This window comes from Lissotriton helveticus, chromosome 4_1, assembly GCF_964261635.1.
Source record: "Lissotriton helveticus chromosome 4_1, aLisHel1.1, whole genome shotgun sequence".
Taxonomy (NCBI): domain Eukaryota; kingdom Metazoa; phylum Chordata; class Amphibia; order Caudata; family Salamandridae; genus Lissotriton; species Lissotriton helveticus.
Genome location: NC_136063.1, coordinates 986,978,310 through 987,003,257, shown reverse-complemented (window position 1 = coordinate 987,003,257; position 24,948 = coordinate 986,978,310). Strand labels below are relative to the sequence as shown.

Here is a 24,948-nt window from a genome sequence, read left to right as displayed (position 1 = left end):
TTGCTGTACTTTAACATTGAACCTGGAATCTTTAACCTCACCCATCGAAGTCACGGGAGTCTAATTAAAAGGTGGTCCTGCAATCGAAGACAGAATAAAGTGTATTGCTTTATTGTGCTTTCTGGAATATTATTTTATTTTAGATCCCTGGACGTCCATTAGTGTATTAACAAAAAATGAACTCGTGGAGAAATACACCTACTGGACTTGTGACATTCATATCATGCTTGCCATAAATGCACTTTTTGTGTACAATTACTTTAAAATATTTCCTTCCAGGGAAAAGCCTAAAATGTCTTATCGAATTTGCGTCAGGATTAATAGCCAGGATGTGCTTTTAGTACAGAATTTGCCATCATACTTTCCCCATAGTGTTTGGAGGAGAACCCCAAACCATCTATTTAAGTGGTTCTTGATATCCTCTCTTCTTTTTTGTCTTTAATGACCCACGGTGCTTTAAAATACACCGCCAGTATCATCCGAGTCAGAAAATGCTGATAGGAAAAACCCCCAAACCACTTATGAAGTTTCATTTATATCCTTTAAGGTTTAGCTATGTTTCTGTCTGCTGTGCTACACAATGCACCATTTTGTATTACTGTTCTGAAACACTCCTTGGGACAGAACCACCACACCCTTCCATATTATATGTTTCATAATTGGAAACTGTATGTGGGATTCTTATTTACCTTAAAAACTAAAGCAAGTTTATTTTGTATCACCCCCAAAAGGATGGATCATTTAATTGTGCTTCAGTGATGGGTGGAAGAGAAAATAAAATGTAGCTCTGCATTCGTCGATGCCTACTTTGTTAGTTTTTAAACACTTCCGGACCCAACCACTCGACGGTGTAATCATGCAGGTCATATGAATCTAGGAGAAGATTCAAGCTGCAAAACAAACATTAGCAATTATAAAGCATCTTACTTGCATTCTAAATGTATGCCTGTAATGCATAAAGTGTGCCGCAGGATGGCGCCATTACTGCTCATGTTCTGGTTTGCGCACATTTTTTAGGTTTTGTGGAAAAACCACACTGAGTGATGCGGTAACACCACATCACTGAACCACCGCGAAAAGCCGACGATTTCCTACAATGCCGAGTTGAAGAAGATGGAGATGGGTTTGTAGCAGGCGAAGGAGGCGTCAAAAACTTTGTTCTGATGGTGATACTGTGACAACTGTGTCCTTAAACTCTTCACGTAAGTAAGGGAATGTTTTCAAACAGTTTTCCAGAGACAGAGGAGTTCCAGTAGATGACTGACTGTCTTCTATAAATACACACTTGTATATTAAAGCCAGTGCTATGGACAGAGGCATATTTCATTGTCCCAGTGAGTAACTGAACCCAACTGCTGGCAACCACCATATTTTTTTTATATGTACCCTTGTCTGTAACATGACAGTAAGTCTGGCATGACATTTAAACCTGCATTGTTGCACTAAGTGGCATTAGCTGATACTTGTTTTAGCGGTTTTCGACAAGTAACAACAAAACAATCATTCTTATTCCTGGTATACGATGATTTGTTTTAGAAAACATATTCTGCAAGAAAAACCTCTAATCGTATATGAGACGGGACCTACTTTTCAAACTTTGCCAAGACATCAGCTACAATGGCTCGACTTTCAATCGCCTTATCAGTGGTTCCATTGTGTTCGAACAGAGCAAACATATTTCTGCTGTCTTCCATGGCCAGGCCACGAATCAACTTCTCAACAACCTATGGAAATTGTGAAAAAAGTAAAAAGAAATTGAGAGACAATACATAAATGCTACACTGGGTATCACAAACATTGTTGATACTTTGACACAGTAAAATAGGTGTAGGAAAGCGGCCCAAAACTATACAATTGTTCCCCAATTACCAATACCTTTAGCACTCCGATAAGTCCCTAGTAAATGGTACCCCTGGTAACTAATGCCTGGGATACTTAAGAGGGTCCCTAAGGGCTGCAGCATGCATTGTGCCATCCTAAGAGATCCATCAGCACCAACATGCAAACTGTCATTGCAGGCTGTGTGCCATGGTACAGAGAAAAGTGAAGATACAACATCGCACACATCCTGTGTGACATGCTGCAGTCACTGCATGCAGTATAGGTAAGACGCCCCTACAGCAGGCCTTCCAGTCTTAAGGCAGGGTGGACTATACGAAATGTGTGTACATAACTGCATGAGCAGATATGCCCCAGTGTTGTTCAAGTCGATTCTTAGATAATACAAGTGGGCAGGGGAGCCATTTTGAGTACATGTGCTGGACACTGGTAAATACGAGTTCCAAAACGACATGATGGCTTCACTGAAACCAGAGATGTTTGATATCAAATAGCTCGTATTGATAAAACCTCATTGATTCCAGTGATGGATTTATTGATACATGCACCCAGAGGGCACCTTAGCGGAGCCCCCAGAAAAACTACAGATTACTAGTGTGCTGGATCACTGGTGTAGACCAGCCTGCCACCACAGACAGGTTTCTGACCCCAGGTAGGTGAGAACCCGTGCTCTCTCAGGGCAGGAACAATGACCGAAGGTGTTGTCACCTGCTTCAAGCAGAATGGACAAGTGATTTGCATATTAAGGCAGTAGACTTAAAAGGCCTTTGCCACCTTTGATGTGCAATCCAAGGCTTCCCAAGACTAGGGAAATGCCACCTCCTGCCTTGACCCATTTGGCACCAGGACAGGCGGGAAAATGTGCTAGTCAGGAGCCGTGTCAACCTCTCAGTCTAGTACCATCCCTAAGGTGGGCTACCTGAAGTCGATCCGACTTTCAGAATTCCCCATCTTAGGTTTGGTGGAATTAGGCTTTCCTGGTAAGGGTTATGCCCACTTCCCACACGAAGTGATGATATAGAGGATGTAGGCACCCTAAAGGTAAGTAACCCATTGGCTACCTGAAGTTGATTCGACTTTCAGAATTCCACCATCTTATTTTTGGTGGAATTAATTAGTCTTTCTGGTTCAGGGTTATGCCCACTTCCCACAGGAAGTGATGATATAGAGGATGTAGACAACCTAAAGCTACCTGTTACTCCCTATAACGCCCCTCAATTGAATATTTAGGTGGCACCCCCGACACAAGAAACTCAGATTTGACAGATTGAAAAGAGGACACCGAGAGCAGCAAGAAAAAGCGAGAATTGATGTGGACTTTTGACGCCAAACATTGCCTGCCGCATTAAGGGGGCGGGTTCACCGCCATCGTACTGGTTTTCCGCCCACCAGATTACTATGGCGGGGGGCGGAAACGAAGCGGTTGGAAAGTCCAACTGCCACGGTTCTGACAGGCGGTCATTTTGTGACCGTCAGTCGGACCGCCCGCATAGCCCAGAACTGCAGCCACCGCTGGTCACATTATGATGTCAATCCCCGCCAGCCTTTCCATAGCGGTTCACCAGCCATGAAAAGGCTGGCGGGGATGGACATTGGGGGCCTGTAGCAGGCCCCCTTCACCCTCTGCTCACTCTTTTGGGAGTAGGTGCCCCCCAACATTTCCCTGAACGATTTGGCAGGCACCATGTGCTGGCACCACATGGCGCTTGCCAAGTAGTGCAGAGAAATGTAAACAGTGCTGTCTTTGCATTGCGGCTGTAGCACCTGCCGCAAAGTAAAGTATGGTGATACCCCTGCCGCCTTGTAGGCGGGTGGTCCTACTCCGCGAGACGATGGCGGATGGACTCCAGTCCGCCGCCATCGCTATCAGCCCCTGAGTCTTGACAATCATGACCCAGTGACTCGTCCAGCAGCTGAACTTCTGCCGAGAACCTCGTGGGCTGCAAGAACTTTGTAAATTGCCAGCAATCTCCCTTGGAGTAGAGGAGATACTCCCCTGCCGTCTGTAGGCAAACGCAAAGTTTGTTCGACCGAGTTGCCGCTCCCCGACTGGCCCAATGCAGCAGTTCCCCAGGTAGAGGACCTGTGCCCCTGAAGGTCAGATCTGTCCCCCCACCAAGAGAGAGAACACCAGGACTAGTGGAACTGCACAAGGCCAATACATGGGATACCAGACACCTTGCAACAAGCCAGGTGGGACTCCAAGACAAAGCAGCCATCTATGGACATCAGCACAGCTGAGATCCACTTCTAGAGTGGCCCAGCTGTTCTGATTTTTGCACCCTCAACCGGCAAGACAGACGAACGCAAGGTCCCGGGATGCACAAGTTCAGCCAACCTATTTGTTCTGCATCCAAGCCCCCCCATCCCAGGTACTGACGAAACGACTGTGTTCCCTTCTCCCCCGGACCCTTGTGACCCAAGCCCCCCGTTAGGCACTCCCAAACTTGTCCCCACGTCCCCCTGTGCAACCTGTTTTAAGGTGCCCCACCTTCTCCTTCTGCACAGCAAACAACGTGACCAGCACCTCTGCACCCGGACGCCCCAGGGCAGGTAATGAGAATATGCTGGTAGTACATTGGACCTTGGCCCCCTACAACCTTAAGCCCCAAAGGAGACCCGCAGAAACCAAACACAAATAACTGTATGCTATATCCGCCTTTTCTCCCGTAGAAAAACATTGTGCATAAAGACGTATTTAGTGAACATTTTACTTACCTGCTAAAATCAATATTATAAAGGGTACTCACTTGCTATTGAAGTTCTTGGTATCAAAATGTATTTAAAAATATGACATTTTTTCTAAATTAGTCTCAGATTTATTCTTGAGTATGTCTCATTTATTGCCTCTGTGTGTGTCAACAAATGCTTAGCAATGCCCTCTGAAATGCCTAACTTCTTGCCCACACTACCGCAAAAGGGAGCATCTGGGATATCATGTGTAAACCAATTGGGGTTAGCCCGGACTCTTTACACAGTGCACCTCGTTTTGGTCCACTATATAAAGAGCAAAACAATGCCTTAGGACAATGGGACAAAGGGGCTAGTGTACTTTGATATTAGACTTTCTTATCAGCTTCCCTTTGATTTAATGTTGCCAAAGATTAATGGAATTGCAGAACCTTTAGGCTAAGGAATTGAAAGGACGTTGGGTTCACCACAATTAATCAGATGCATGTGCTGTTACAATTTATGAGCTTTTCATAGCAAAAGGTAATGTTCGAAATGAATACACAATTTTGGACAGCCGTCATGGCTATATGTCAAGCACAAAGCTACAGAGCTAAGAAAAGTGGCAACGTAGGTGTGTGAATCTATAAATCTAAGTAAACATGCTGCCAGAATGGTATCAGTGAACAATGCACAACAAGCCCCGCAGGCGAGTCCTCAGAAACTCTACACCATTATCAACAAACCTTGAAAAATGCTTTAGGTTAGTTAGTCTATTATTTTTTTTTACTGTGTTATGCTTTAGAGTTATTGTGCTTTGCTTGGGAGATTCTGTGTACCCTAGGAATTCACCTGTTGTAGCAATCATTGTGCAGAAATTGCTCAGTTGTGGATTTCATGCTGCATTCTTGTTGCTCAACAAATGTTGCGTTGTACATGTATTACTGCATGTTGTAGTATTACAGTGTTGCGCTTAACACCTTCAGCGCGGCGCAGATTCCTGCGCTGTGCTGAAGGTTCTAATGAGCCTACCGGCTCATGACGGAACGGTTCCGTCATGAGCACAGCTCAACCGACGCTCATGACGGAACCGTTCCGTCATGAGCATCGAAGGGGTTAAAGTGTTGTTTGGTTTTTGCAGTGTAGTAATTATAGTGTTGGTGTGCTGTAACTGTTGTTTTCAAGCAAGTTGTAGAGTCCGTAGGAGAGTTCTTGAACTATTGTTGTGGGACTGATGGCTAAACAGTTAATTTGACCACAAAGGTGTCTAAAACTTTTTCTAAAATAAAGAAGGGCAGTGCGCAAAATATCAGTTCAGCTCTGTTTTTTTCCTCATCAGGGCTGCTATCAAGAAGCATTTGTGTACTTACTTCTCCAGCCGTGGTGTGAGAGTTGATGGTGATCTTGCAAGAGCCTCCACCATGGCAGTAAACAGTCGATGTCATTTCATGCCTTTTGATGAGTGCTTCTATCTCACCCCGGGATGGTACAAACTCTCTACATTTGGTTTTCTTCAGTGATTCGTATGTGAAGATGGCATACTTTTCCATTTCTGTTCCTGGGAAAAGCTCTCGGATCCTACATTTCAAGGAAAATATTGTTATTAGTTCATGAAAGTGTCTAACAGTATATAGCCCAAATGCGAGATGTAAGTGGCTCATGCAGATGCTGTAATCTAAGACAAAAACAAGCATCTATGTAATAAGATAATGCACGTTTTAAAAATTGTGGATTAGAGAGGGGGATCCTTAAATATTGTTAGGAAAAAAAGCCATGCCAGATCAAACATTTGAAATGTTACTTGGACTGTGGCTTGCACTTATGTAATGTCAAGATCATTTTAGGGGCATCTAATATCAGTATTTTAATTTCATGATAATTTCGATGAGATGTTGACCATTTTTTCACCAATTAATTACCTGAAAGCAGACTAGGATGTACACAACTGCTTGACATTTCGGCAAAGAAAATCTAACAGGCATTTAATAAAACAATTGCACTGCTTTATGAAATATAGCAATAACTACATTGAACTAGTCACAAAACGTTCCCTAAATGTTTTTGACCAATGCACTTTCTTAGAAGCTTTTCAATACGTAATAGACAATCTTGTTTATTTCACATTTTCTTAGGATGAGGGCTCCAAACTTCAACTTGCAATTACTTCTTAATGTAACAAATTTGGACATATATAGTTAATTTATTTTTCTTTCTTAAATGCCTTTTTTGGGGGCGTATTCCATGTACCACAACAATGGTCTATAACATCAGCCAGATGTTCCAATCACCTGGGAAGAACATGTTTCAGATCTTTTCCATGTGTTCCTTATGTACAACAACATTATTGAGAGTGAGCTCTCAAAACCAAATAATAATTTCTCTCAAAGGAATTTATTTAGAAAAGGTTCCAGGTACATAGCTGGTTAGGAAATAATTGCAAAATACCCATGCTTCTTATTATCATCTGTTTAATTTCTTAGGGCATACATTTACCATAGAAATGTCACCTTTTGAACAAATGACTACATTCTATTAAAAAATATACCACTTAGACTGTTTACCAATACAAGCATTACTACAATTTTACTGTCTCATCTCTCTTTTCCTTTCCCCATTTCTTCCAATAAGTCTAGGAAGTGTTGGCACCATGCCAAGACTGCCTGGCTGTTTTGATGACATGAAACAGAAAGGATTAAGATCTTTACTAGTAAAGGGTGCACATGCCTCCAGTGTAGAGTCAACATGCAAGACACCACCATCAATCAACGATGTGCTGTACCTCCCATTCACTAGAGAAGCACAAAAATAACTAATCTGCCTCATTCAAAATCCTGAGCGCAAGTTACCAGACGGTTTCTTTAGTTGGTTTTAGGGAGGTGCAGGATCATCACAAACGTAGTGGGGAAAAACATCTGAGCATTTAGCTACATTAAGCTTATGGATTCGGCTTCAATCCACTGCAGTAACACAATTTCTAATTTAATTTTCTGGGCTAATGTGAGATAACACTTTTAAAATAATTGTCATATCACGCAAACGTTTGCTTTTGTGTATGATGCTCCTTATTAATTTTCAGTGAGATGTTGAACTTGCAGTTGCAACACCACTTGCAACAGCGACACAAAGGGGGGGGGCGTAATTGACAACGTCCGTCCGACATGACGACATCATTTAAGATCCCAAAGGGGGAATGAGCATCAACAACTGTGCCTGGCTATGGAGATGGGTCCGATTTCTCTCTCGTCTCACCTTTTCAGATGGAACTTCAGATACTTGAGGATGCTCCGACTCGGCAGGAAGGTGCTGCTCAAGCAGGTCAGTATCTGCCAGTGATAGAGGTTCCCAGCACTACCAGGATTGGGTGCTTTGTTAGTCTGTTTGATCAGCTGACAGTATACCTCGTCTCGTAGAGGCTTCAGGTCATGTCCAGTCTGTAAAATGCCCTGGATTATTGGAACGGGATCAGACAAAGACTCGAGCTGCTGCAAAGAATTGAAGATCTTGATGGCTTCATCTTGAAGAGTTGTATAGCCTTTGTCCTTCAGTACTAGAGAGAAAAGAGCAAAAGGTTGATATAAAACAAACTCTATGAATCCCCCATGGTCTTCAAATGTTTAATTGTGTTTCTCTGCTTTAGTTCTCTTCTTTACAATGCTAACCTTGTATATGTGTATGTGAGCAATAATGCACAGGTGCAACCACACAATCAGACAAGCTGCAAAGCACTTTAGCACCTTGTAATGAACGCCATATAAATGCCAAAAAATACAATACACAGGGAAGCCACACATCCATGGGAGTAGCTAGGAGGTTCTGATGAAATCGCTTAATGCCATTCTGGGGATACAGCAATTGTTAGGGTTATAAGGAGGTGAGCAGAGAAGACAATGGCATAGAGGTGAGGCAAGAGGTCTCATGCTGAAAGGTGAAAGTCTTTAAGCATAAGGGCCTGCATCATGTAACAGGAACACTGTTCCTGTTTGCACAATGATGCACCTTTCAACAGGTGCACGGGGCACAAACAGAGATGGTGCACAATATTACAAACAATGGACTGTCTTCACGGCAACCACAAACTTGCACTGCTCCCAGGGTAGAGCATTACTGAAATAAAGCGCTTCCGCCATGCAGATGGCACTCCCTTTTACATCAAAGGAGGGACTGAAATCCCTCTGCTGCAGACTGAATTCAATTTTCAAGTAATGCTGGCACTATCGGTTTTACAGAAGGAGTCACACAAGCATCTGGAGCACTTTCTGTAATACTAGTGTATGGGAGGCACAGACACAGGCTGCACATCTGGGGCACTGTCTGTAATGTGATGCCATATGGCTAATGCAAGAAATCAGCCATGAAAATGAAGATGCAAATAGGACATGGAGCTATAATGCAAATGGGTCGGTGAAACTAGGAAGAGTAAAAAGCGACAAATGCTGTAAAGGGACTGAGTTCTGCATGTATATGTAGAGAGCAAACCTAGCTGGAGAGCAACAGACTGCAGGTCAAATGCAGGAGCCCTGAGTTACAATTCAGGTTCAATTCCCATTGAATGGAGAGTTTTCTCTATAATTCTTCAGTTCCTTTAACTGCAGATGGGTTGGGTGAGGTCTGAATGAAAAAAACAGTCACTGGCAACATGTTACAGTTGCAAACATGTCTTTCCAAAGGCGAAAATGCTGCAACAATTGTGGATTTTCTTCAAAAGTTAAGTGTGGGTTTGTGGAGACTTCTTGGTGGTGCTACCTGCACAATGCAGGGAACAGCCACAAACGTGTAGGTTTGTGGATATTCACTAACCTTTTACATATCCCACCTTGGGAATTCATGCAAATCTTCATGCATGATTATATTTATACATTTGAGTCTTCAAAAAAATAAATGACTGAAAAAATTCCTTTAGGACTCACAAATTACTTCATGTTCACTTTGTGGATCCATAAATGTTGAAAATCTTCTACAATGTAGTTAAAAAGATTTTACCCTTTGGACTCGAGAACAAACTTCTAGATCAGATACACATACACCACATTCATAAACTTGGAACAACTCCAAAAGGGGTACAATCACGGATATTACAGATCTTTTATTTGTTACAAAAACAGAATATGTTAAAAAAAAATCAATAACCGGTCATTACATTTCAATATTAAAAATGGGTACCAAAATTACCACAGCATAAAAAGTACAATTAAAATTCATAATTCTCAAGAGACATAACATCAATAGCAGCAGATGGACAGCAGTAAATTAACACCACACGGATGGAGAAAAAGGATGAGGCAGCCACAGTCCGCCTTTACAAAGTTAATCTGAGAATGTCTACGGACAGTGAAATTAGGCCTCTATGCCTCTAGTCCAGTTTCAGATTTAACAAATTTTCTCATATGTACTTTACCTGTCAATATTTGGAAACAATATTCTTGTATGTGATATTCCAGAGTGCAATCACCCCTCACAATTACATCATTATTACCACCAATTACAAATAGATAAGTAATATAAAAACCTAAAATAAGAACATTGACTACATAGGGTTAGTCAGCTATGTAATGGTCCAATCATTTTGTGATAAAATAAATTCTGTAATTCTTTAAGCAAACGTTCCATGTGCACATGAGCATTTCTAGGATACTTCACACATCCACATTTTCTCAACTGAATATTCCAGTATTTGAGTTCTAAGTGGTTCGGCAATTGTCTGATAACAACGAGCAAATCATACTAATTGTCACTTTTTGTTCAAATTACCATATAACACTATAAAGCAAATGTAATGATCTTTTTTTTTTTTTTAAGTTCAATAATGTAATGATCTTTAACTGACATACTTTTTAGTGCACGTACTGATGAAAATACCTTGTCCTGCCCTTCTGAAAAAGAAGGAATCTCATAATTTCAAATTCCTTTGTCACTTTTAGTTTTTATTTCTCAAGTTTTAGCTTTCCTTCTTTTATTATAACTTTTAATTGTTCCCCCTCCTCTGCCGGTTCCTTTCCCTTTTTTTAATCCCATGTTTTCTTTATAGGGGTAAACCCTATAGCCATATTCTGTTGAGTGCTTATTGTTATTTTTCTTCTCTTTTTTTCTGAAGAGAGGTTGGGGATAATGACGTGTACCCCACACTGTTCCTCTTCCCTTCCCTCCTCAATATCACCCTAAAATGTTTTATCACCCTTCCCATTTTTTCCGTTTCTGAATTCACTTTGTCAAACTTTTGAATATTTGAATTTTTTGGGGACGTGTGGGATTACCACTTTTTAAGCACTTAATTTCAAACTGTTCATTTAGTGCTACTGAGGCAATTCCTCTATGAAGAGGCACCTCTAGAGTTCACATACTCACAATTCAGGTTGATGTCACCATATGGTAGTGGTAGAAGAGGCGAGTGCAGTGGGTGATGGGTGTGGCGTAGTATTGGATTTCTCTTATAGATTTGGTCGACCACTTCAGCATTCAAGCAGTTCTCCTACAAAATACACAAGCAATAATGAGATTACAGTGGGACTCTGAGGATGGATGCAAACAAATGCCTCCATATTTTCATGTAGCCGGCCCTACTAATTATAAAATAAGGATGACGTCTAAGCTGTGCAAGAAAAACTGTAGCAAGAAAAAATGTATCAATTAGCATGGATCATGACCTGCAATGGCAAAGATTCTAGATTGGAAGTCCTGACACATTTGCCAATCCATTGATTATGAGCCACTCTTTCATTTATTGAAGAAAAACATGTTGTGCATCCCTTACCTGTGTTAAGTCTAGGAGTAATTGCATGTGGATGCTGTGATCCGTATGTTATTGGGCCCACCCCACATAAGGAAGAATTGCAAATTAGTTTATTGGTGGAAATGAGTAGACCAGAGCAGCTTGTAACAAAAGTGTGCACAAATTGAATTTTGTGGCAGGATAAAACTAAAGTCTCTATCTCGTACAGTGACACTTACTGTACTGCCCCCTGGTGAGCAGCAGCGCTAGGCCGCTGTTTACTTGAATGAACACAAACAATAAAAAAAAGATGTTGAATGGGCAAGAGCATTTACATGTTATCTGAAGTAAAGAATAAAAACACAGAAGATGCCCTTCACCACGCATCTTTAGGAACACCTTCATGTTTAAAGACTTTGTGCACCAAATAAGCAAAAATATGATACTCTCCTGCATTTCTTTAACACATAGAACTATTTTACCTAAACACGTCAAATTATATGACTGCATTGAGTGCCATTAGAAGTGACAGTTTTCAAATATGAACTTAGAAACATTTGTGTCCCTCCCTCATTTCTGATGACAATGCCATCAGTAAACAACGAGGCAAGTCAGTTGCCATGTGCACTCTCTCTGGGTCTGGGTCTATTAAATCGAACACAATGAGATGTTTTTGTACAGAACACATCCTGAGCTCGTATATTCCAAGGTGCTCTCATTTGTGATAATGAAAAAAGGTGACAGGGTGGAATAAAATAAATGCCTGGGATCATACATTTTAGTCAAGTGGGAAAGCCGGCACTGATCACAAGTTTTCTGGTTTCACATTGTGCAATTCAGCAACTAGATGGATATCCATTTCTCTCTCATTTTACATCAAAAGTTGATAATCTGTCTTTAATTCTTGGTGCAAGAAGTAGGAGCATTGGGGTCGCATGAAGTAAGAGCATCATGGCCAGACAAAAGCAACTGAAGACTCAACTTGTTTTGGGCATGATGATCCAAGTGAACGTTGAGCTGAACCAGACCCATGTATCTGGCTTGAGCTTGGCTCGAGCCTACAGAGACTCGCCCACTTCTATCACATAAGAAACAATTTGGAGAAGCAAGAGTACCTACACCACAGTGCAGGACTCATTGTTTCAAGGCTCATAACATTTTCACTACACCACATTTTTTGTGAGTGAGCTGTGAGACTGGGTTTCCGCTCCCCAATTCGTAAAATCAAATGCGGTCATAGCCCTTTCTTATTATTACATATTCTCAGTGTATTTAAATAATGTAAGTTCTTCATGTGTCTGTAAAAAAGGAGCAGAGAATTATGTTCAAAAGGTGATTGTCCAATAGCACACAATTTGTCACAGGGGGAGGGCAGGATTAATAAAAGAAATGTCTGCTGGTGCCATAGTTTCCATCTTTCTCATTGAACCCCAACTGAGGTGTGAAGGGTTCTAATGCTAAGATTCAGGGACTTTTCTAACCATAAAATACCACTATATTGTGGAACCTAGCCAGACTCTTAATACATAGTTCACAACCAGTATATTTTAGCAAAGCGGTAAAGCCAGGGTTAAATGTAAAGTCTCCTCGTGCTATGACTGGGTTGGTCTCCAATAATTTTTTACGTTTTGCACGAGTCATGGCCAGAAACAGAAATGTTCTTTATTGTTTTGTGGCATTGATGAAGGAGAAACATGCTGCACAGGTCACAATCTGCAAAACTATCCCAAATGGGACTTGCTGTACAACACTTGTTCGCAGGCAGGAGGAAAGGAGAACTGAGGGAGTATTGCTTTTTCTGTTGTATTGTTTTGTAAAGATGACAGGAAAGAAGAAGAAAACAGGAAAGTTGAACGGGAATCTTTGATAACTGTTACGAATGGCTTCTTTCTTTGTGGAGAGAGTACATCAGATTTCAAGTAGTGTGGCAATTCGTGCTTCCAGCCCCTGTGACTGAAACCTCTGCTTGCCCATTAGATGACATTTGCTTCAAGTTTCAGAGATGATTATATGCACTTTAATTTATAATGTGATACACAAGTGTCCACAATTATATAAAAAAACAGTCATATATTCCTGTGAGCATGGTCAACAGCTTAAAATCTGCGCCAGAACGAATTATTTTAATATGACAGGCCATCTAATCCTGCCCTACAGTGGGTATGCACTGTTTGATCAAACCAAGGCTGTCCCTTTATTGTAATGCTGCCCTACCCTCTTTCACATCTCCTACCTTAATGTCTTGGATGAGTTGCTGTGTTGGTGTATCGATTGGTGCCTTGGTATCAATCACGTTCTGGATGGCACTTGACCATCTTGTGGCCTCGTTGAGCAGTTTTGTGTAAAGGCGGTAGCAGTGCTTTCGTCCATATACTGTGACGTTCCAGTTGCCTTAAGCAAGTAAAAATCAAAAGTTAACAACTCATGCCATAATCACTTCTGTCCTAGAAAGATATACACAATTATTTACATCTGCTTATCATACACATAACAGTTAGAGAAGTTCTACAACCACTCTATAAAATGTAATGGCACTACTCCAAATGTTAAATGGCATGATATTAAAACAACAACAGACTTTTATCCATAGTAGTACCATTAGGCATTTTATAACCAAAACAATGACAATACTTTTTCAGAGGTTAGCAGAACTGGAGTGCCCTTACGAGCAGAAGAAACCGTATCCACCCCACAGTTGGGAGGAGGGGAGACACTGCTGTAGTCGAGTTCTATGGGCCCTGTGTTTTTCCACCTGGTATTACAGAGTGTGGATACATACAGTAAAACAATAAGGACATGGGGAACAGTAGTGAGCAATGGTTCAGAACGGTAACAACCTCATCCGAACATTAAGAAGTTGAGGGTGCATGCAATGCTCCCCTGAATACTGCAGAAACATTCCCTGTCCCTAAACCCACAACCTTCCATGCCCAATGCCCTAGCACAGCAACCCACTGAGAGCCCCATGTCCAGTTACCACCTGCTAGGAACTGGTGTTAAATGAGAGTATTATATTCCCAGAAATAGGCAAATCCTATGCAAATGGTTTTGATAATCCTGGATCCAGTAGGTTATTCTCAATTCCAGTGAGGCAATCTTCAGGTCACTAAACTAAAGCTCCCATAATTCAGTAGTAAAACTGTGAAGAAAATATGCTGTCATGCATACATAGGCAAGCAGCAGAGTGGAACTAAAGCACACATCTAAAATGTGAAAGGACTACGGGCCACAAGTACTAAACTTTTTAACGGTTGCAAACACTTTGATTCACAGAACTCGGAGTGTTTGTGACCACTCAAAACTTATTTTGTGCGCAATAAGCCCATTTTAGGAGATTGTAAAGTTCTACTGACTCCTAATATGGATTTATAAATAGATACCGAACTGCAGTTTGGAAGGGGCATGTTGTGGGCGTCCCTTCCAAATTACAATTCGGTACTCATTACAATTCGGTATTTTGCAAATTGACCTAATATTACTCAGGTCGGTTTGCGCAATTAGCGACAGCTTTTTGCGACTGCAACAATAGTACAACTGGTCCTAAATACTCAAAGAGCCTAGGGAAGAGGTGCACATTTAGGGCAAGGGTTGATCAATCCATCTGAAATGTTCTTTCTGTCTTAGAATTTCAACCCAACTTCCTCTTGTTTGGTATCCTGATTCTGTACTGGTCCCAATACCTTGCCTGCCAGCCCTCCTCATCTAAGGGCTAATTAAATATGACAACATCACCCTCACTCTAAAGGAGCAACTTTAGCTATCTTTGAAAAGGTGCACCCGGCGCAATAAAGGAAAATGCACTGCCCCCAGGGCATGCGCGAATACGTGCTACCCTGGGGCCAGCGCATTTGCGTGAAATATGGAGCGGCTGCTTTAGAGCCGTTCCATGTTTTACCATGCAGGCGGCAACCCACCAGCACTTTTAAAAGGGAATAGAGATTCCCTTGCAGGCGGATGCAGTCAATGACTGCGCCCACCTGCAAGTGGATGTCGGGGAGGGTCCATAGGACCCCCGTAATCCCTTGCGGAAGGCTGCACCCAGGAGGCGCACTGATAGTGTGCCACCTTTTAAGTGGTGCACTGTCAGCGCATCTCCTGGGTGCTTCTTTGGGGCTGCGGTCGCGTCAGTAATACCGAGCGGGCACAGAGGCAAAGTGATTCCCTCATTTGCATGGGGCATGCCCCCATGCAAATAAGGGAACGCCCTGTGAAGATACCACTGGCGCTTTATGTGCGCCAGCACTATTGGTACTACAGAAGGGGCAACAGACATCTGCGGCCCCTTCTGTAATACCAAAGTGCCGCGGGGGCCCGCTAAACGGGCATAAATGCCAGTTGCGCCCCCAGCACACTTTATGTAATATGGCCCCAGGTATGCAAAGCACCCCTGCAGTTAAGATAAGAAATGGAAACTCACTTTTTCATGTAGCACTTTGTCCACCCTTGACAACAGCTAAAGCCCCGCAGACCACTTTTGATTAGGTTAGGGACACCCATCAGTGCCAAACATCTCTACTGCATTCTCCTTATGTAACATATTTGATCAATTATTCCATATCCTCCTATTTGCATATCAGTTAGGTATTCACTGCATAAATGCTAATGCATGCAAACACGTACATACATATCTAAAACCAAAACTTAGATATCGACCATAGGAGAGGACCGTTAGGCCAAATCTCTCTGCAAATATGGCAATCTATTTTCAACACAGCTGGTTGTGCTTAGCTTGCAGCTTCATCATTTATTTATTACTACTATTCCCTGCTGTATTCTTTTCAGACGCTCCTATGTGTGGTGAGTGCGTTTTACCACATGTCCAATTCAAATAGTCTTGTACATAAGAAACACTTCTTTGACCAAGTGGTTGCCTTCTTGTGGGTTGGATGTATTTTGTCATTTATGAATTCACATACTTCCAACATGTTTGTCTCCTCTGACTTGCAGTAGAACTAGGCAAGCAAAATAGTTTGCAGCAGGCTCATAGCTTTCCACTGTACCATTTCTATGCACATATCTGGGCTCACGCCCACAACACTACATGATGCGACATTTTATAAACTACGAACAAAACACAAGCTTACCACCAACAATCAGCACGTGCATAAGTGATTTCTATTATTTGGTTTATCTAGTGGCTGGTCTAGAGAAGTAGGAAATCGCCCCTAAGAGCACAACACACATGTTCTTCCACATGCTCAAACGCGCAACCAGGTAATTTAAAGAAGCTCATGATTCTCATTAGATATCATCACCCTAAGTAAGCTAGCAACTCAGCTCATTATCTCCTCAAATTACCTCAGAGCATTGGTGGATGGGGCTCAGAGACAAGTATCAGTCATATTCTTGAAATGAGCCTCCGTAAACAGCTTTTGCGATGCATGGTTGATTCTAGAGCACTCAAGGGTCCCCTGCAGTTTACACATCTCTGTTTCGACTTGTGCATCCATACTGGCTAAGATGCATGCTTTAGGAAATAATCGCGAGCACATTAAAAAAGTTGTTAGAAGGTATGCATAATAAACACCAGAGGCTGTGTCCTCATACCAGTTTCTTTGAAGATCTTTTCATCAGGAGGTACCACCGAGCACAGGCTATTGAGGACCAGGGTACCCAGCTTGAGGGAGCTCTTCTCTGAACTCTTGTAGTAGTCCAAGGAGTTGTGGGTTAGGACAAACCAGCGCTTCTTCATCTTCAGCGAGGTCATCCGGGGGCTGTTCTTCACCTCCTTGTGCAGCCATCCTTCAATAACAAAGAAAACCACTTGGTAGAAAACAGTGGTAGAAAACAGGAACAGCTCTATCACAAGGTAGACTATAACCAAGCTATGCATAAGAATGTAGAGTAGTCCTTCTTAAGATATTTGCTTACAGAACTTCTGCCGAATGTGGTTCTTACAGTCTGACACTCATTCAAAGTTGCGTGGAAATACAAGATTGAGTGCAGACACTACCTGAGTTTGATTCCGGTATTGGGAAATGTGTGGTAATACTGCACTTCTGAAATTTTGACAGGTAATACGTGGTGACATTTGCATGTAGAAATCTGATTGGCTAGAATTAAAATGAGCTGCAATTAGATGTGATAATTGAATTACCAGAGGTTAACTCTCATTCAAGCAGCAGAAATGAGAATTGTCACATAATTTTGACCTGGGAAAACGCAGGGTGTTGTAAAATATTTTCCATGTAGCAAAAATACTGCATGGAATTCCCCGCCTACTCAAAATACCAGCCCATGACTTTCAACTCAAATAACATACATTGTAAATCAGGCATGCAAATTTGGTAGAAAGACTAACAATGCTTGTCGGACCACTTTTAAGAGGCAGGAACCATTACATTAACACCTAATGCTTAACTAAAGTTATGGTTCTCATATGCACATACAAATGTCAGGATATTATGATGACTCTAGAAAGACAAATAATTTTTATCTATAGCTCTTAAAACATTGTTACTAGCCATATCTAGAGATCTATAAACTAGCAGGCCTCCAGGCACTACTGTAGGGTAGACTTGATGATTTAGACCACTTTTTTAATTCAGCATTGTGTGCTTGGGTAGATATGTTTTTACAAACTGTACTTTAGAAATAAAAGACTACTTTTGCAACTCAAACACTGAAGTGGAAATTTGAGATTGATGAGTCAGTCCCCCTTTTCTATTCGGAAGCTCAATGCCAACATCAATAAAGGCTGTATCAAAATTTCTAATTTTGAACATTTTATGAAGTTATTTCAGAATATCTTAGTGGATATATACTTTTCTTATGCTCAGACATTCAGAAAACAGGATGGGGCAAGCTGTTAGACTTTGTGTATTTTTTCTCCTGCAGAAGTTGTTGGTTAATTTCGAGGATATGTGATGCTGGGGTGTGTGATGGCAGTGCATACAGAATCAGTGAAACAACATAGACCTGCTGGATTATGAGTTAATGATGTAGACTGTGATAACTAAAATGCTCTGTTAGGCAGACACAAATTAATCAAATGTAGTTTGTTTTACATATCCAAGTATCTATAGATATGGGCACCATGTTTCCCTAAATCATGAGGTGAGGAACTTTGATGTTTTCAGTTAAAAACTTGTAAATAAAGCAAGGTTTTAAAAAATATATTTTTGGGACAGCCAGGGTTCTCTGTGCTTGCTGCTTCTAAAAAAGGTAACAGACAAACCATGCTCTAACTTGGTCAAACAGAGCAGAAGTTCCAAATCCACAGGAAATGGTGTCTTATTTTCTGTTATGTTTTCAGTTATAAAAAGAATGCATTATTTATGTGGCACCCAAAAAAAATGTTTCAATGAAGTGGACTTTCAAAAAGCTTGACTTTGAGGATGTGTATAAAGCAATTAATTATCCAGCAACAAAATGTGGCCCCACGCAAGGATGACTAAAGATATTTAAGTTGCAACAAATCTGATGGACGAAAGTGATAAGTTTGTTTTTCGGACTTATACTGTTCAAAAAACATGTCTGAGCACAGACAAGTGACAGCCATACATCTGAACAATAGCGAGGGAAACAGACTGCCACATTCTCAGTGTAAGGCATTGGGTAAGGAAAGTAGAGTTTACTTCTCCTAGTGGCAATCACTGCGACTTATCAACTAAAGCTCATGTATGGTCAAAATTACAACAATTTCTTTATATTGTTCAGCAGTTTTATAATATGAAAGCCAGGCTACTACCTGATATTATTTAAAAACCAGATGGAGCATTAGTGATTAGATATTGCTTACCTCTGACAATAAACTCCTGCCCTTCCACTCTGGTGTCACCCTTGGACCTCTGCAGCAGGGTGATCCAGTGGTGCATCTCCTCTGGCGTGTCTGCGTTGCAGTGAAGGACCCGGTTGGCAGTGATGATCACAAATGAATTAGGTCTACGTGGAAGATGAAAACAAAAGGAGTCATATGTGCATCAGACTGACCTTATCTAGAAACACGTTCTGTTGAAAGCATTGTGGAGCTGCTAGCCCCCTCGAAAGACAGAGAATTTGTTTCTGAAGACATACTTCTGTTTTCCATACAAAATCAACTTATTTGTGCAGTCAACTCAAAATTGCATAGCAAGTGGCCAATTCACAAAATATAGCAAATCTACATTTGGACATTTACATCTACATTTGGAAAGCTGTACCAGGCAGAGATTTCCAGGCAGATTACAGAAAAGTTATGTGACTTTCCAGTCTGGATCCTTTTCCTGCTCTGCAAAGTTCTTTGTAGCAAAGCATTTCACACTATGGAAATTGGATTCTCTGTGCAAATGCACCTTTTTTTGCTTTTTTTTCTCTGACGGGAAAATATATTTCCCCGTGGAGGGCCCTCAGCTCCTATAACACCCTCAAACCTGGGGTTGTTTCATTTCCCTGAACATCCTAGAAATTGTATTTATGCCAGCAGTGAGCTGGATTCAAAATCGAACCCTTTTCAGACTGGAAAGGGGAATGGTAGGAGTGTATTACTGTCCACACACATATGTGTCAGACCGTTCAAACTTCCAAGACTAACCACAGCTTGGAACACCCATATTACACCTGATTAACTGAATCACACGGACCCCAGGCGATGTACGAAAACATGTTTACTTCTAGTCTCAATCGCTAATCTGGGTAACTAGGCTGTGTTATCATAGCTTATTCTATACAACATTTTGGAAATGTTCTTCAGGAAATGGGGTACATAGGGCATCTTGTGGCTGACTCTGCAATCAGCAGTTAGTGTTTTTGATTTTTCTCACTCATGGAGGCGTTCACTTTGTGAGACCACTGGCACATGTTCCCCCTCCTTGCTTGATGGAGGAATTGGTACTACGGCCATTTATCGAAAGCATTAATCTCCAACAAACTAGAGCCCTGAACACTGTTTTTCCAGCAGAGATGGAAAACGCGTTGCCAAAGCAAGAGTGGGTCTGTTCCACTGAATCACAATGACCAGGACGTGAGGTTCTTTTCATATTAGGATTCGAGTAACTAGGGAGCATTGCAAATTGATTGGTCTCCCCCTTTACCACTGGTCCTGTTGAGGCCTTAAATGCACCAAAGGCTGAAACGCATCGACCATCCTTCTTATGGGAAAAGAAAATCCCAAAATGAACATTCAGAATTAATTATTGTATATGAGGAATCGCACTACAAAAAATAAGATTATTACCATTCCTCTGAGATTATTTTCAGTGGATTAGACCCTTGTGAAAAAGAATATCAAAACCACCTATTCTGGTTAATTCTTGTATAAAAGATGCGCTTGGGAGAGGCCTAGAATGACCTCCATTTTGTTTTTTGCAAAATTATATGTTTGTCCATTTTTTTGATGAGTATAAATGTTTTTGTATCGGAAAAATGTCATTGAAAATGTTTGTAAAACGGGAGCTGAAACAAACAACGCCTAAAATTGGCTTCAGGAAATATAAGGTTGCATTCGTTTTTCATTTAATGTATTGGGCCAGAATTACGTTAGTAGGCTGCTCAAACACATTTTTTCTCTTTGATCTAATAAATATCATTAAGAAACTGTTTCTGCACTCACCTATTTTGTTGTGGATAGTTTGTTAGCCAAAGAGTTGCAGGAAGTATTGGGCATCCCCCTATTCTGTAATACTTAGTTTGATTGAAGCACCTTTATAACACTATCTGCTTCTCTGTTTAGCAGCTCATATGGCCATTTTATGTTTTTTTAATGTTTTACTATATGTTTTAACCTCTCTGATGGCTTTGGCTACTCTTTGCTCATGACATTTTCTGAACAAAAAATTTAATAAAACCGTGACTGGAGAAGGGAGCATTTAAATAGTTCTCCTACTGACATTCCTAGCTTCAAAGTAAACACAACATAATCACAGCCTCAGGAATGATTTTAGGTAAGCAAAAAAATACCAGTTGCAGTATTTCCCTATTGTTGCAAGGTCATTCATCATGCTGAAAACAAAAGTTCATTTTTAAAGGCAGTCATTTGGTCGATCACTGGAAATGTCCTTCGGCATTTCTTGGTAAACTACAATTTACATGTGCATGTAGCCCTTTCAATATAAGGGGCTCCTTCAGGTATTATCAGAGTTGGAAACCCTGGAAAAATGGCGTTTTACGATATAAGCATCAATTAAGTGCTTACTTACTCCATTTAAAACATCCTTTAAAAAAAATGTTTTTTATTTACAGCATTTTAAAAAAAAAATGTTTTGCAGAGTTATATAGCGCGAACTCGACCCAAAGGTATTGGAGCGCTTTACATGAGCACCAGTTACGTTACACAAGGACATTTTAATTATTTTTTTCTTTTCGGGAGGCACGTGGTGATTAAGTGAATTGCTCAGAATCACAGGATGTGGATGCGACCCCGAGGCTCGAACCTTGGTTTCCAGCACCAAAGTCGGCAGCTCTAGTTGTCAGACCACATCCTCCCCCCATTTAGTCACTACAGTGGAATTTACTGAATCCCATTGCTGCATTTGAGAAAGTACTGAAAAAAGTGAATTTCCCCAGTAATATAGGAGGACTATGACCTGGTACTGACAGAGGGAAAATGTCACTGCTCAACACAGAGCTTGGCTACCTTAGGCCTGGGCTCGCACTATAAAAATACCGCATTCATATGTTACTGTTGTGGCAAATTTTTTGCCCTATTTGTAATATGTTCCAAACATAACATAACATCATTGTTACATTACCATTACAAATCTTTCATTAACACGTACAAACAAATAAGGCATCAGGGGTTTACTATTATTCTTCGTTTACAATTGCATTCTGTCTGCCAGAGAATTGATCCTACTGGCCCCCTTTCCAGTCCTCCCCTTTTGCCTCACCTCGTTCCTTCATGGAATACAGTTCTGTAATGCTAGTATTCGAACATGATTAAAGCCCGGAGTATGAAATTGCCATAAGTGGGATAAAACAGCTACATAGAGTGGCGTACTGTTGTAGTTCAGCTAATAGCTGAACAATGGTATATGAACTTTGAAATATCACAGCATAGGCATGATATTACTATTGAATGTGATCAAGGGTTTTTGTAATTACAGTATATCATTTTACTTCTGTTGCATTTCAGCCATGCAATATAATGCTAAGCCCTGGTTCCTCAGCAAGCACTTAGCATGAAACACCCTAACACACATTTCTGGGTGTGTTTAGAACCAGATATATGCTTGCGGTAGGATAACACAGCCTAGAGGTCTTGATAAGTCATGCCCACTGCTTTTTCGATGTCACCAATTCAATTAGACCCTCAGTAACATTTCCAGTATCTGCACATGAAATAAGTTGAAACTTAGTTTTACAATCCCTGTGCAAGTTTAAAACTATATGTTTGAAAATGTACGTTCAAAAAGTTTGCCAAATATTTTAACTGCACAGCGAATCTTCATATCTGTTACAGCTAGAATCTTAATATCTGGTACAGCTAGTTAATATTAACTGCTGGAAAAAGGAAGGAGAGAGTTCCTTCAATAAATGACATTAAAAATTTGAAGAAAGTGAATGGCATCAGGGGAGAGTTTCAGTCAGTGTTTTAAAAAGGTTATTACATTTTTTGTGTGAATAAGTGTCTTTAAAATTGCTGGGGTCATTTTTTTTTAACATAGTACTAGTTGTTGGCAGGACATGTTCGCTCTAGGTAGCTAGAAGAGTTAAACATATGGCACAGTCTTATAAAATAAGGGAACATCATTTGTTGACATTCTCATCCCTCAAATATTTTACATTTTCTTCTTTACACACTGGCAAGCTTTTTTATATTTCACGGTGTGTGCCCTAATATATGTAAAATGTTTTTTCTACTGTAGTGTACTGTCATGAAAGAAGGTACTTAGAGCCAGATATACTTAGAATAACTAGCAAAAAGCTCCTTATTAGAAGTGTCTTGTAATCAGACATACTATTTGAATATTGAGGAAGTTGGTCACAAATTTGACTCACTCTGATTTGAGGTCATTACTGGGATGGTGGCCATCTAGGGTCAGCACACAGCCATGGTCCCCTTTAAATAAAGTAACATTTTTTGCTGCCTCTTTACCTTAACCACATCAGCGCGGCACAGATTCCTGTGCTGTGCTGAACGTTCTAATGAGCCAACGGGCTCATGACGGAACGGTTCTGTCATGAGCACAGCTCAACCGACGCTCATGACGGAACCATTCCGTCATGAGCGTCGAAGGGGTTAATGAAATGGGCTGCATTTAAAAAGAAAGTTTACTTTTTTTTAAAAGTGTGTGAGTAAGCAGTGGTCCTGTGGACCAGTGCCTACACCCAACAAAGTGGGGAAGGGGTACCAAGGGGACTCCTTCCCTTTAGTGACTATGTGACCACCTCCTCTGGGGAGTTGGAACTTTTGCAACGATTCCCAACCAGATCTGTGGGTCTGATAAAGAATTACAATTTTGAAGGGACCCATCCAAATTGTGATTGAATATACATTTCTAAGCTCATTTTCCAGTTCTGTAAGCCTTTTTCCGAATCGCAAAATGGGTTTAGTGAATATCGAAAAGCCATTTTGCTTTTGCAAATCCCCTGATTTTGCGAATCATAGAGTTTGTGACTGCAAAATAGCTCACTACATCTTAGAGGTGTTCAGGGACCTAGGATGAGAAATTTAATAATGCAGATGAAGTGCTTTCTTTGCTGTGAAAGTGAATCATAATGAAAAAGGCCAAAACAACATCCCTACGTGCAGGACTACCTAACAGCATCAAATGCCAAAATAACAGAAAATATGTTTTGTTTTCACCTAGAAAGTACCAAATATGCATTTAGCCCATCTGTCCTTCTAGGCAACCATGTTTAAAACATTCAAAAACAGGGAAAAGTTCCTTTTCCCCACGTAAAGCAAAATAGATCTGCACTCACCGATCTGCGTTGTCAGAGGCGCATACAGAATCAATCATTCCAACATCCAGGGTTCCCTACGGAGGAAAAAACACCAGTGCTATTATAACTGCGATGCAATACATTGTCGATGTGAGCTACCAAGCCCTTCACTGACATACTTGTGCCATGTACATCTGGCTTGATTCAAGGAGGCAAGTTCAGGAAGTTCGGGGAGGGCACAGGGCAACAAATGAAACACTTCATAAGTGATTTAATGAAACACTGAAAAGTGATTTTCACATTAATGGAAGAGACGCTAAATCCTTGGTGCGGGGTGTGGCTCATCCTTTCCTTCTAACGCTGAAAAGACAATCACATTACTTAAATTGCTTGTGGCCTATGCACAACACAAGTTGGGACCTATAGTAGAAATGGAATGCAAGCCAACTATATGTTCCAGTATTTAACCTCTTTCTGCAATTGTTAACAGTGGATAGTCAACACAAATCTCAAACACATGTAAGCACATGTTGGCATTTGAAGACTTGCTAATTTGGACACTAGCAAAATCCTGTCTCCTTAAGACCATTTTGTTAAATAAAATGGATTCCACCAGCCAGCAGCGCAAGTGTATCTCATGGACATGCACTGAATGGCAACAAGTTATATAGATCCACAACAGATTTCAGCAAGCAAGAGGCAGGCACAAACTTGCCAATAGCAAGCCTGTACTAAACTGCTACGTGAGAACTGTTAAACTGATGTGTTCAACTGTAAGATAAAAAGATGAGCACATTTTAAAATGTAAACACAAAGCGCACTCTTGCATTCCCCAGAAACGCACACCTTCAATGCTTCAAGAGAAGTATTACAGTCACTAATTAAAAGTGTTTTGGATTACAGCAGCTAATCCCATATTCAGTCTGTAC

The 24,948-nt window shown here is 40.9% G+C and overlaps 1 protein-coding gene across 1 annotated transcript in view; it reads right to left on the bottom strand.

The window, feature by feature from the left end:
- Nucleotides 1-24,948, bottom strand: part of MYO10 (myosin X) — a 519,868-nt gene that overhangs the window by 30,244 nt on the left and 464,676 nt on the right. The window contains exons 30-37 of the mRNA XM_078687614.1: nucleotides 24,059-24,114; nucleotides 18,957-19,099; nucleotides 16,763-16,957; nucleotides 13,449-13,606; nucleotides 10,852-10,975; nucleotides 7,759-8,056; nucleotides 5,880-6,087; nucleotides 1,588-1,724 (exon numbers count right to left, since the gene is read on the bottom strand). Of these exons, the coding sequence (XP_078543740.1) occupies nucleotides 1,588-1,724; nucleotides 5,880-6,087; nucleotides 7,759-8,056; nucleotides 10,852-10,975; nucleotides 13,449-13,606; nucleotides 16,763-16,957; nucleotides 18,957-19,099; nucleotides 24,059-24,114 (1,319 nt within the window). The remainder of the gene's footprint in view (nucleotides 1-1,587; nucleotides 1,725-5,879; nucleotides 6,088-7,758; nucleotides 8,057-10,851; nucleotides 10,976-13,448; nucleotides 13,607-16,762; nucleotides 16,958-18,956; nucleotides 19,100-24,058; nucleotides 24,115-24,948) is intronic.